This window comes from Ascidiella aspersa, chromosome 7 (genome assembly GCF_963924565.1).
Source record: "Ascidiella aspersa chromosome 7, kaAscAspe10.2, whole genome shotgun sequence".
Taxonomy (NCBI): domain Eukaryota; kingdom Metazoa; phylum Chordata; class Ascidiacea; order Phlebobranchia; family Ascidiidae; genus Ascidiella; species Ascidiella aspersa.
Window position 1 is genome coordinate 8,067,726 of NC_139453.1, and position 14,308 is coordinate 8,082,033.

At 37.1% G+C, this 14,308-nt stretch overlaps 1 protein-coding gene across 2 annotated transcripts; it reads right to left on the reverse strand.

The window, feature by feature from the left end:
• Positions 1 to 177: 177 nt before the first annotated feature.
• LOC146137551 (uncharacterized) lies at positions 178 to 13,269 on the reverse strand. Of its 2 annotated transcripts, none has more exons than XM_083393694.1 (8): positions 13,158 to 13,269; positions 12,106 to 12,305; positions 11,265 to 11,382; positions 10,308 to 10,408; positions 7,617 to 7,736; positions 7,127 to 7,266; positions 4,511 to 4,721; positions 178 to 1,160 (listed from the first exon to the last, which is right to left on the reverse strand). In XM_083393694.1, exons 1-8 carry the CDS (start codon positions 13,162 to 13,164, stop codon positions 885 to 887), a joined length of 1,173 nt encoding a protein of 390 aa, XP_083249820.1. In that variant the 5' UTR covers positions 13,165 to 13,269; the 3' UTR covers positions 178 to 884. The 2 variants fall into 2 exon arrangements, with proteins under 2 accessions (XP_083249820.1, XP_083249819.1); XM_083393693.1 differs by lacking the exon at positions 13,158 to 13,269 and adding an exon at positions 12,637 to 12,983.
• Positions 13,270 to 14,308: the final 1,039 nt, after the last annotated feature.

Genomic DNA, 14,308 nt, shown 5'->3' on the forward strand with positions numbered 1-14,308 from the left:
ATCGTCCAAGTTCTCGAAAATTGCTCACACCTAGGCCTAATTTTTGTTGGCGTTACTTCCAATACCAATAGTTTTGTAGCAACCGTTAAAGGAAATATTGGAGCCCAAATAAATGTCGTATAATCGTTAAATAAGAACAAAAAAGTAGTTGATTGACCAAACATGTATTATGGCACGAGTTAAAATGCAATACACGATATGAACAATTTAGTGCAATTAAAAGGGCAGTTAGTTCTGCGAGTACAAAGCGATGTAATTCTTATTAATTGTTGGAAGTGCAAGCAATTGCCGTTTTGCAGATTCTGATTTTTAAAGTTGTCACAAACACAAAAAAAGTTAAGACTAATTACGAAAAATATCTCAAATGTCGTACAAAGTTTGCCAAAATAAATGGCCGTCAAAGAGGTACAATTAACTAAACCCAAGAAATACGTACAGCGGCAACATTTATTTGTTTTTAGCTAAAGAATAGGATAAATGAAAAGGAATTTAATTAATGACCCGGACACACAAAAGTCTCTGCACGCAAAATCATTTTTTGTTTATCTAACGTGAAGTTCAAACATACCTATAAAATATAATATAAATTCACCAGTTTTGCTTGCTTGGCAGTTATCCGTTAAGTATTTTTAGCATTTTTAGCCTGTTAACAGCATAAAAAAACACAAAACTATTCTGTACCCTGTATGCTAAATGTAAAATTTTACGAAAATAAATTTGAAGCCGAACTTGATTATTGTAACCAGTTGATTTAAAAACTATTACCCTACAATTGCGATCACATAACTAACAAAATACACTGAGGTCGGAGTCTTTGGCGTTCAAACAACAAAAAAACAGAATCAAAAGCGACAAACCGGCGCACATTTTCACGCGCGCGCTTTTCAGGCGGTGCTGGGTGCCGGCATCTGCCATCTGGCGGATTGTCCAAAGCGGAATTCTCCCCAACCGAGGGCGCTCTTCGTTGGGGCGTACTCCATCAGGGCCCCAGCTGTCAGGGGCTGCCAGGTGGGTTCCCGTTTCTGCGAGTGGGGGTCCAGGGGGCCCCGCCGGTGCAGCAGGCCCCTTGGCCCCATGCGGCTGTGCACCGGGGCGCTCACAGTCACCCGTTGGGTCATCGAAGGCGGTAGCTTGCTCTTGTAGCCGGGAAAATCTGTGACCTGTGATAACAGTGAGAAAAGTGGTTAGAACATTTGACTTTATGTAGCCGGCAGGTGGAGCTTTTGTGCGGTTGGGCGAATAAATGCCGGATTGGCGACGGTTGATTAATAATTATTGTTGCCACGACTAGTTTTGTTGTTAAACAACATATAAGTAAATACTAACCTTTGGTATTTACATGGCGTTTAATAAGAAAACGTTGTTTGAAAAGTAAATTTTGTTAGTATTCCTTATATTGTGTAGTAGAAATTTCGACGTGTAGCTATCCTTTTTTAAGAAAAACAAACAAAACAATAAACTGAGAATGGACAGCAACTTCAACTTGATCAAGTAAGGTAACGATAAGAGCTGGCCAGTCCGACCAAAGGATTTAACGTTGTTCAACAATGTAAGTCATAAAGGCTAAAAAACAGACTTTTAGACCAAATTATGCGTTCGCTTGTTAAAGGAAATTGGAAGCAGGGGTTTTAAGCCTACTGCTTTTTCAATTGAATTAATTGAAAACTCTTTTTAGTAGACGTAGTAAGAATATAGATGCCAATACAGAAGTAGGTAGCATTTTGAACGACGTTTCGAATAATTCTTTATTCATTTCCAACATCTATTTATTTCAGATGATCAAACTGAATAAAGATTCATTCGAAACATTCAAAATGCTACCTATATTTCTGTATGGCCTTTGATATTCCTACTACGTCTTCCAACAACCAGTAGATTATTGGAGCCTTTACAGTATTTAATCTGTCATCAATGCTTCTGAGTTTGCGCTTTTTAGGAAATGGCAACCCTAGTCCACTTACAATCAGTAATACTAATAGGTTATTTTCTCAAATATATTATTTTAACAAAAGACTTCAACCCACAGGTTCAATAGGAGTTTGTAGTCGCCAGCATAGAGAAAGTGAGTAAAAAATTAAAGGAAATTACAAGCAGGGGTCTTATACGCCTACTGCTTTTCCTATCGAATTAGTTCAAAATTATTTGTCTGCTTTTGTATACTAAACCTAAAAGTTCATTAGGAGTTTGCAGTCGCCATAGACAAAGAGAGAGAGTAAAAACTCTAACAACTTGTTGTGTGAGCGTTAACGCGCGATGTGCGACAAGCAACTTTACACAAAACATTGCTTTGCGTCGAGTCAGATTCGAAAAGCGAACAGCAAATAACTGGAGGGTTGAATCTGGTTCGGGCGGAAGTCGCGTTTGCTTTGTGTTTTGAACGAAAGAGAACAGTGCCGGAAGTTTTGCTTTTAGCTCACATCCTCCGCGAAAAAGCGCCTCGAACGAATCAAAACACACAAAAAAACGAGTTTCTGTGTAAATCGGGACGACTGCGAAGGGCTATATTGGCTTCAAGCAAACGAAAATATTTCTTTGTTGTTTTCGTCGTATATTAAAACTATTTTTGGATAGTTTACCGCCCTTGAAAAGTGGTTCCAATTTCCAAAAAAAGTAATATCAAAACACAATGAGTTTCTGTTACAATGCGATGACTGTACGTTTCATGCAACGATACAAAGGTTTAGTTTTTCTTGCGTCTAATATTAAAATTATTTTCTCCTTAAATAATATACAGAAGATTTTTTTTTCCATTATTTAAAATGTTTCCAACTTTCTAAAAGTACTTTAAATCAGCCCGTAAGAGAACTTTCTGTTAAAATAGGAAGACTGTGTTTTAAGAAATAGTACGAGTTTTTGATTCTTAATACGTTCAACTAAAACCTCGTTTTTTTAAACTTTCATTTCGCATATTGACAGACGTTTTATAGTGTTAACATACTTTTTGATAGAAAACAAACTACATATAGGAAATATTCAATGTGATTGGGTTGGTTTTGTTCGCGTTTGCAACAAAAAAGTTAAAAAAAATGTTTTTTCAAAGTATTTTAAACGCAAATCATTTTTCATTTTTAATCATGTCATTTGTGGGCACTAAAATCCTATTATATTGATGTTATATATATATATTCTGATGTACGCTAACCAAACAAACTGACTGAACAGATTTAGCCTGTTGGCAAATGTATAATCCTGTGTTGCTGTTGCTGCCGTTTGCACAAGAGCCCTAAGGCACATATGGGACTGTACAGCAGTCAGACGCGAATTCGCCCGGGACCTTTAATTGCTCAAAACAGTCTAAAAACATCGCAAAGTTGCAAATCTAAGCACGATTTCCAACTCCGGTTAAGCTTATCGTGACAAGACACGAAAAATTTGATTGAATGGAATTTTCAGTCTGCGCCTGTTCGGAGTTGTCCTAATTTGCATACGGGATAAATTTGGGTATTAAGCATATCGAAACAAAAATCAATTAAACTTATCAAAATTGTATGCTTTTTTATCCGGCTCATGGCCGTGACACCCTTGCCGCATAAGGAACAATAAACAGACACGTGCCAAGTGGCAGACCACAGTCAACAGGGTTGCAATAACCTTATTTGGTCTTTATTTACCCTGTTTTTTGTGAATCTTACACACAGCTATATAAACCAACATTAGGATAAATTTAAAAAAATCGCAAAATACAAATGTTTTTAATAGGTTTGTTTAAATTTTTCGATAAAATTTAAACAGTGTGGCTCGACGTAAGTGCACCAAGTCACTGTTTTTCACTGGCTTGACTTGACTCAAGTTTTTTGGACAAATGACTTGGGTTGTTTTCATTAAGCATTTTTTTATAATAAAATTGAGTTATTTATTTAATTTTTGAACGCAAAACAATTTGCTTGCTATATGTTTCGTTTAAGCTATTTACGTATTTGATCTTAATCGGACGATTTTTATGACAAGGACTTGACTTGTAGCTGACCTGCTCTAATTATATTTTGACTGGGACTTGATTTGGAAAACCGATGACTTGGAATGACACTTGACTTGTTTGGACTTGATTTCAAATGACTTGTTTACACCACTGGCTATAAAAAATTTCGTGCAAAACCGTTAAATTAAACCGAAACTGGTTCCTAGCACTCGCATACTCGGCTGTGTGAGGCACACGAACAGTACTGCGGTCCACTATACGCTGACAAACCTGGATCGCCTGGGCTAAACCACGCCAAAATGCGAACAGCAAAAACAACTTACCAACAGCCAGGACTTGTCGGGGGCGTCCACAAGGCGATCGTAGTAATTTAGAAAAACTCGAAATAACTCTATTTAAATGGATGGTTTTTTTCGCCATGTTCTTAAAATGAATGAATGACTTTGACTAATAAATGACTATGACTAGAATTTAACTTATTTTTACGCAAATATAATATATCGCGGCCCACTATATGCTGAAAACTTTGGATCGCTCAAGCCCAAACCACGCTAAAATGCGAACTGCGAGAACCCCGCTTCCGAAACCCACCATTTTCACGATGTCGCTGTCCGCGTATTTGCCGTAGAACTTGCCCTTGGTCGTTGCGCGGTCCTCGGTGAGAAAGTGCAGGTTCGAGAATCGATCCCGCAACTTTGAAGTTTCGGCGTCGAAGTCGGCCGCCGACCGGATGGCTCGCGGCGAATCGATTTTGGGGAGAACTTCACGCGGCGTTGTCAGATCGAGATCGGCCCCAAAGTACCTGGGCGAATTTAATTTAAAATTTGGGATTTCTTAAAACGAAGATTTTTCATGAACACGCCAGGGACGCGGGACTTAACGGTGTCTTTATTATTATAAAACAATAATTTAGGTTCAAACGCCGACCTTTGACCCCTCTGACGGGCACAGCTTTCGGCTGGTAGCTAGAATCTAGATCACGTGCTAGTAAAGTGACCATTCACACGACGCTAAATACAAGACCGTTACCGGCATTTGTGACAAATCAAGCTTAAGAAATAGAAGTTTTTTGGACGATTTTGGAACTAGACTTGAATAAGACTACTCGAAACAACATGACACCCGAGTCCGACGTGTGCTTGCCACTCACTGTAAAAGGTGTTGGACTAGAACACAACATTATGAGTATAGATTACTGTATATCGACCTTATTTTGTAATGAGGGAAAAGGTTAGAATAAAGGGCTATGGAGTCAGAGCCGAACACGGGACTCGACAGGTAGGGTAGTTCACCTTAGGTCTGACACGACTATTTTTCGGGAGGTTTAAAACCGACTACGTGGTTTAAAACCGACTACGTAATACTGCCAGGTACCCGGTGCCATTGATAAGTTTGCTATCGTTAGCATGTCCCACGTTAAAAAGGTTTGATCACAGAATATAACCTTGTGCATATTTCGGTTAGCAATTTCAACGTTTTTAGTTATGGGAATCGTTAGCTTGACTGTTTATAAAAGATGGCAAATGCTGAAATTATTTGTTTTTGTTTTTATTTTAAAAACTTTTCACTGTATTGATTTTTGCTTTTTTCAAGTCATAGGGTAAATCAGTCCCTATTCCCAATACGAAGAAATCGCGTTAAGCGCTGAATGCAATAATAACATGCCAACTTCAGTATGTTAGTTTCAACGTTATTAAATCGTTGGACAGGCGCATTCTCAATATAGCATCACCATGACCCATCGTTATCGTTTGTTGACTGGCTGTTCGTGTCACTGAGCTTTGTTTATCAAGCCACCACTGAGAAATGCCCGGGGTTTAGCTACAGTATCATTACACGCCGCAGCACAATGGTAAGGTTTGCCCTTTAAAGCGAACTGAATGCACGCACACGCGACATACAACGGGGTGCGAAGAATCGTCCAAAACATAAATGTAACAAGATCTGATCTTGGAAAGCTTTTGTCTGCTGGACAGAGACCGACTTAACACGCTGTATGGAATTTAACCTATAATGAGATATTGTTTTTTTGTGTGTGTGAAAACACAAATGAAAACACGATCAGCGAAAGGGCCTACAAAAACATATATGGTTTTATCAAGTCAGTTTAACCGTGAGGGTATATACGAAATATAAACACAGCAAACACCGGTTTGAAACACACACCAGTTTAAAACATATTTTTTTTTAAATAACTATATTTTGAGAGCGGTCTTGCTGGAAAATTATAAAGGCATGCTGTTTAATTTGTGACTTAAATTGTTAACATAAAAACATCTACACTCTACAGCAAAACAATCACAGTTAAAAGTTAACACGCTTGGCACAAAACATGCCGTGTAAGAAAAAAATTAAAAGTGTTTAAAAGCATTTCTAAGAACCATGTATAAGTGACAAATATAGGAAATAAAGCAATATGGGAAATTTAGACCAGCGACCATTCGATTTTACGCGTCGGTTGAGCTGTAAGGGGTTTATTTGTTTTACTTACGATTCGTTAGTAAATCATGCAACGTAATTACACTTTAATGACTGCAAACTGACCAATTTGTAAATCTTGGTTGGGCATACGTTGAGCAATTTTTGGTTAAAATCTCAAAGCAACCACACCCGACGAAAATATAAGCCATACGTGACAGTGTTGTAATCAACTCATTTTGAAATCACTTAAGTCCCAGTCAAGTCAGTAGTAAAAACAGTAAAATCTAAGTCCAAAGTAAAGTCATTATTGGAGCAAGTCAACCTTAAGTTATGTCAAGTCATTGAAAACAGTATCATTGACTTAAGTAAATCAATACAACACTGCTAGCGCTATAGCGTATAGGTTACGTGTTTTTGCAATAACGCGATTAAATCGTCGAATGTAAACCCACTTTTACAACTCTACTCAAACCCAGGGGTCGGGTACCTATGACTCTTTTGGTGACACCGTGTGGCTCTTTTGATAAAGGAATTTTGCCCACAGATAAATTTAAGCTATCATTCTAGCATTATGTGAAAAAAAATGCATACAGTCATAGCCCCTTTCCAAACTGTACCGTAATTTTTATTTTTTAAACAAGACTATAGTAGCAATATTTTTCAGCGCTATTGGCTAAGTTTACACAACTTTGCCAATGTATTTTTATTCGCCATAACCGTACATTAGATCTTGGTTACGTGGGGTCAGGGGGGTTACCAGAGGACACAAGTCAAATTAATGCATACCTGGTGATGGGAAGGCTCCCCTCTCTGTCCACGTAATCGGGAACCGGGTTGTTGTTGAGGAGGACCGTGGTTTTGTTCTTATTGTTCTCTGAGGAGCGATACATCACGTTCATATGATGGCGCGCCCTTTTGACTCGGCCCTTAAAGCGTTAAGGAGTCAGCATATTTCGAGTTCCTTTTAGGAAGTCAAAGGTCCATCAATTTATTGTTAGTCTCGATTAGGATAAACTGGCACCTTTGAGGTGAAAGCTGTTTTTTTATTTTTTGCTTTGTCTGAAGGGTACACTGAAAGGCAATATTTTTTGCAAGTACTACGTATTCAAATTTTAAAATAACGTATTATTGCAGTAGCATATTTTAAAATAACGCACTGTTAGGCAAACTTGTCACAATCCAATGTTTTTCACTGAAATACTATGCCACAAATTATTTTGTCGAGACTCTGCGAAAGTCTTACCCTTCGGTCACGACTATAGACAGTAACACCGACCTTGTATTTTTTGTCTAGCAGTTTGTCTAACTCTGGTACGTCGGTGTGCCCGGTGAAGCTTCGGTGTACGATCAACCGGTTTTGGTTGATGCTCTCGCGCAGAAAAGCTCCGTACGACACCTATACAAGGCAAAAAGCATTTTTATGGATAATGAGCTGTAATCGGAAGGGTTCTAAGCAGTGGCGTAGCCAGCCGAAAATTTGGGGGGGGGGGGGCAAAAAGTTTGGACTTTTTTGTTTAGCTTTTGTCATTGTATTAACTCCTGTAACAAACACAAAAATAATGCTAGCAAACCTTTTCGAGCAGCAACGGAATGAGAGTTAAACGCAATACCCAAAACCATTCAAAGAGCAAAAAAGTAGTAAAACTACATTAATGTATAGCAAACGTAATAGTAACTATATCGTTTGTGACGTAACAATGCATGACAATTAAAGGCGTTGTATGTCTGCGATCGAATGTTATGGTACTGCTCATAAGTCTAAAAAAACAAATTATTAAGAATAAATTTTTATAAATTTTTTTTGGGGGGGCATGGCCCCTCAGGCCCCCCCTGGCTACGCCTATGGTTCTAAGTGGTGTAACAGGACGGGTTCTTGTTATAACAACTTGTCAGGTTTGGATGTACCACAATGTAAGCCTTAACCATAGGATGCCACGAGACGTTTGGGAATTTTTTTTAAATTTGATTTTTGCTATTATTGGTGAGCCTTTTAATGAATCTTTTTGTGTATGACTAGAGTACAATAAATCGGAATGCAAGTTCCTACACAGTTCACATGCATTGTGATTATGACAGCTTCGTTTATTCTGATATTACAGTAAACCACTCATGGAAAATTCCAGTAGGGGTGCCGCAAATCTTCAACTTTTCTGGGGGTTTTCATAAAAGTCATAAAAGGTTGTATTTTTTTTTAACAGGTAATTTTTTTTAACAGGTAGTATTTTTAACTTGTCAGAAAATAGCGTTTCATTCAAGAGGGACATCTTCAAGCTCTGAAAAGCAAGCATGTCACGTTTTGCCTAAAAAAAGTCCTTTTTCGTTTAAAAAGCCCAATACCAGGGCTTCGTTCCAAGAAATAAAAACGCAATTTTCGGAGTTGGTACCAGCAAGCTGACGCAATACGGTTTTACATCATTCAATCTTTTCCGTGTGTTATGATGACAAATTTACAGCAATTAGCGTCGACACCCTTGTCAAAAAAGCGTTAAATTGCAAGACTTTTCGACACGGCTTGAGACTCTCGTGCCTAATTACTTGGGTTGTGCTTTGAATCAATCAACTATGAATGATGGTTTGGCCTGTCGAAGAACGACTGGCAAGGATTTGGGCAAATAATCGTGACAGCTCGAGAACAAACAAAGAAAAAAACGTGAATTGCTGCCCTGGTCTTCATTCATATTCCGCCATGTCACTTCCGTATTTCGTGCTCGACTCAAACCCCGAAAGCGTCGCGAATACACTTTGTATGACGTTGTTCTAACTGTCAGGACCCGCGTTGCCTATCACAAATTGTGACATCATTGACAAACAGGCCGACTCTTGATTGTTTTGCACTGCCTGCAAAGTTGATTGACCCAAGTTTTTTAACCCCGTTGGCTCTTTTTGGATACGGGAAAAATACAATAAAATACCTAACTAAAACGCAACTGAAAAATGGGAGTCTACACTAGGCTGAAAACAAACATGGGTAGTTGCACAGCATTGCAACGCGCAAAAGAGTTATTGTACTTTAAAAGTGCATAACGAACTGAATCCCAACAAATTTGTAATGGTTTAATATCCAGACCTGTATTTATGAGGTGTACATCACACACACTTCACAATACAAAGTACCCTGCGTGAGAAGTAAATCTTTAGTATTACAAAACTTACCTTATTGAGGTTGACTTAACGAGGGGTGTTTGATATTTATTCTTAGTTAAAAACCCTTTTATTCCTTTTAAAATCAAATGTTTAAAAAAGAAAAGGTAAATATGTGGTAGGGAAGCGAAACAAAGCCGATTGTGACGACGCGAACGTCACAAAACTAGTTTAAAGGAAGAAGCGTATTGTTTATGTTAGAGCACCAGAGAGAAAATGAGAAAGATGCGTAAAGGTTTATGCAGCTGGTGATTCATAACCTGAAACGCCGGGCATTGTATATTGTTGTTTTATAAGTCAGCTTCCTAGAAGGCAGCTTCCCTGTTTGCAAACCGATAGGAGGTTTTTGATCGAAAGGTTGCTGCGCTATAAGGTTAAATCAAGTAGATATAATAAGGGAACCTTTTGGGCGCTGGTCTTGACTCCTACCACATTTTCGTCGGGGGTTATATTGCTAGCATTATTTGGGTTAGGGTGCGATTTGGTGTTTGGGGAATGGTTGGGTCAAGTATTATTATTATATTTATTCTGTCATAATCATTCCTTACTAAAAGTGGTAGGATTGTAGATCTGTGCCAGATACTGAGCGTTAATATCAAAGCAACAACAGAAACGTCTGTCCATGGGACAACCTGCAAAAAATTAAGGGCACCAACATACTAACTATAGGAGCACATGATCAAAATTAAAAAATGAAAACTGGATTTTAAACGAACTCCTTTCTCCACCTAAGTGCTTTGGGCATTTACATAAACTAAAAAATAAACTTTCTTTTTTTGCTGTATAACCTAAAAAAGTTCAACACTTAGATTTCAGACAATCTTACCTTCCAATCCACTGGTATTTTGTTATCCATTTTTTCCAGCTTTCTGTCTGATTCTTTTTTCAGCAGTTTCCAAAGAGATTCAGCTCCCATTCCAGTATCCACTGCATTTTGGAACAAATACTTTGAATCTGATGGCATTATCCTATTACTTATACCTTAAGTTTGAATGAAACTTTTGAAATTTGGGCACTGGTCTAGAATCCTACCACAATGAACATTATTTGGGTTAAGGTGCAGGTTAGCGTTTGGGTGGGTTAAGCAAATAAATATTAATGACCCATCCTCACACAAACACTAATTGACACCCCAACCAAAATATTGTGTTTTTAATAATTGTTTCACTGCTGTGGTACAACTCTAGACCAGCGCCAAAATTGTCCTTACCATCTTAATCAGTTGCATACAAACATTATTAAGTTAAATAATACAAATGTTAAAAAATGTTGCCTTTTTAACTGCCTACTGGGTGGACAGTATAAAAACCCAACTCGTACAACCATGGTAGTATTGTGGATGAATTGGTTGAAACCAGACAACGTTATTTTTTTATCAACCTTTAATTAAAATGGACCCCATTATAAACTTCACGCCATTTGACTTTAAATGAATTTTAGGAACAAAATCTAGGCATAGGTTATATTGTTTAAGGATTTAACATCTTCAAGCTGATGCACCTAAATGAACAGAGTTTAATTTTAAAAAGTTTAAACAATACTATATTGATCTCCACTTTAAAAATATGCTTTTATGTGTTTTTACAAGCTTTAAGTAATATACTCTGTAAATAAGTATTGAAGTTGCTTATGTTATTCTCTTGTTGAAACAGAAACTGACTAATTGAATTTGTCATTTGAACCATAATTTATTGCTATTTTGCCATGCAAACTTTAATTGAATTAACATTCAAATAGTATTTTTACAAGTGGTGTACATAATATTTTGTATACAAAGATATACCAGCTGGCAGTTTTCGCCTTTGTTTTGCCTCCGATATTTCCTCTTTCTTTGATGGCTCTTCCATCTTTGGGTTAAGTATTGATTCAGCTTTATCAGCGCCCAATAGCTCATAAAGAACCTTAGAAGTTGAGGTAGATTTAAAACTCTCACTTTGGCAATCACTATTTAGGTGTACATATTTTAGATTTATTTTTAAAAGCCCAACTGGAAATTCTATACTATACCAGGGGTGGCCAACCAATCAGATATCAAGAGCCGCATTTTTTACTTGGTTAACCGCAAAGAGTCACATTTTACATAAATGGAACTAAAGGAATGGGCCTATCACTCCACAAAGCAATCGCGCGAAGCACGAAAAAAGTGCCTTTATTTTGTTAATTAGACAACATTTTATTTTAGAAGGAGAAAAAAATACACATTTCTCGATATAATATAGTAAATCAATATTATTTGGGCATATTTTTTGTGCTTATCTTGTTTCAAAAGTGTTACTAAAAAGAAAATGGCCTAAGGTAAACAGTCTGAGCCAAAACCGACAATAATCCATAACTTAACCAAAGGAAATCGAAACCAAATATCATAACTGCAACATGAACGTAAGAGCGGCATATAAATGGGTGAAAAGCCGCTTGCGAGCCTTGAGTTGGCCACCCCTGTACTATACATTTGTCACCACATACATATCAATTTGGACAATTATTTTCTGCATGCTATAGCATGTTTGGGGATTGTTTTTAATAGTATTTTGTTATCATACATTTTACAGAAAAATTTTATCATGGTACACCAATCTAATTTAATATAATTGCTAATTTGCAATATAAACTGTAACAATCCAAACCTGGTGATGTTCTGGAACTAGTTCCTCATCTTCATTCATAGAAACATCTTCCAGGGTATGGGTGGATCTGGGACTAAAGACGTCCGGTTCCACTGGCTCCGATACCCGCTGCAGCGTGACATGTTTGATCTGCTGTGCCGGGGCAGTGGTGGTAAGCATAGAATGCCGACGACTGGACTTCAACGCAGACCTCGGTGGGCCTAAATGTTTTGTTATTATAAATGCAAACAATAGTCTGTAGCTAAACTTTAATGTGTTGTATGCTATAGATTAGGCAAATTACTATGTAAATTACTAAGTAATTAGTTTAGATATATATCAACACATAGACATGCTCTGAAGAAATGTTTTTTCAATTCCTGTTATCTTTTTAGTTATTGTACAACATTAGGTTTTTAAACTACTAATAATTGATTTTTTATACAACAAATATTTGATACTTATAGTTATAGTTCATTTTTCAATTGTACAACTTTTAATTTTTTTTACAGCAAATGATAAATCGTTCATTTCAAATTACATCAATGCTACCTTCGAAATTTGCATTGTCACGACTGTTTATTGCTGCAGCAGGTTCTATTTCTATTATTGGTACTGGATCAATGATTACAACCCTTTTCAAACCTTTTGTGGAACTAGCCATTTTACTTTTAAAAATCTAAAAGGCTGTCTTGGACTGCAATATTTAATGCCTGGAAATTGTGACTTTATGAAATTGAACAGATTAGTGTATGGTGGTTTATATTATCCCTGTGTTGATCCTTTCAATCCACCTTAAGACATTCATTAACTTGCTAGCTAGAAGGTGTGTGGCTACAAAATTGGCTTTGGCTCAATATATAGTGGCTGCATTGATACAAGCCTCGGAATACCAAAGGTACATCACACAATCCCCTCCCAAACACACACACACATAGACCATCAATTACCGAAAGGAAAAGCAAGCTATAATTTCGTTACCGTATTGTTATCACACGTCGGGTGATTGAACCTGAATAGAAATATTCACAAAGCCACTAGAACGACATAAAAAACGAATTTATCAGTCTTACCTTCCATTGCCGGTCAAGCGAAGAGTGTTGTGTGGCGCGCGAGGATTCGGCACAATGTGTAGTGTCACCAAACAATTGGAAAACTAATCTGCTGCCACTCGACACTGATAGCCAGTTGTAACACACAAAAGGGGCGTCTATAGCGCCGTGCCGTGAAATTCTGCGGTCTTTTTTCGCGTTGACCCACGCCTTTAAATCGAAAGATACCACAACTTTTATTATTTTTATGTAATTCTCTGCGTCTTGTTACCAGCTGTAGTTAGTAAGTTGTAAAATGCGTCAAGTTTAGGGTAAGAATCGCAGTTTTTAATGCGTCACAGATTTTAACGTTTGGCATATGTTCCATAACTACGCGATTCGCTTCAATGATCTACATTATGTTTCGTCACGTGGTGTCGCTATTTCGATAATTTAAACTTATAAACAATAATTTAAACTTATACATTAAAACGCCGACGAATGCAACGATATATGTTTTTTAACGATTTTTTGTACCATTTTGTCTGTCGCATTATATATAACCTTTTTTACCTTTAGCTACCCGATAATCATATCCTTGCTGTTTTTCGATAATTATTATTTACACAAATTTAAATGTAATAATTATATTTTTTTATAATTACACAGTAACACTTTACTACCTGACTTTTCCCTACTTAACATATTTTCATACAAAACATAAATGTCCATCACTGCGAACATTACGTTTCCTAGAAAAAATTGTGCTGCTGTCGAATCCCATAGACTTGTAGGTAAGCATTGTGTAGAGATGTATTTTACAAGTAGGATCAGTTGCGTGTTTCACAACAAAAGAAGGGAAACAAATTGAAAACTTGGCTTCGATTGCGCTTTCGACCAAAAAATATACCCAACAAGGTAAAAAAATACAAAAAAATACATACGGACTGTACACCAAGTAAAAATATGGCTAAAGCCACTAAAAAGGTAATAGCCATGCCAAGGTGGAACTATTCTTTTTTCTGTAACCAATATTATTAACTTTTTTATTTTACCCTTAAATATCAGAGGGCTTACGCCGGCCTTAATCTTTGTGAGCAATATCAAAAAGGCGGTCAGCAAACTGGTATAGTTAATGCAATATAAAACACAAGGTCCAATGAAGTTTACCCACCGTGGCTAGTGTGAAAGGG

Bases quoted from the DNA above. Each gene is read 5' to 3' on its own strand.
- LOC146137551 (XM_083393693.1), bottom strand. From the start codon at position 12,748: ATGGCTAGTTCCACAAAAGGTTTGAAAAGGGTTGTAATCATTGATCCA. The intron at 11,383-12,105 runs GTTTGGATTGTT...TCAACTTCTAAG, and splicing joins TAGTTCCAGAACATCACCAG to GTTCTTTATGAGCTATTGGG. The intron at 4,722-7,126 runs GTATGCATTAAT...AAATTCGCCCAG, and splicing joins GGGAGCCTTCCCATCACCAG to GTACTTTGGGGCCGATCTCG.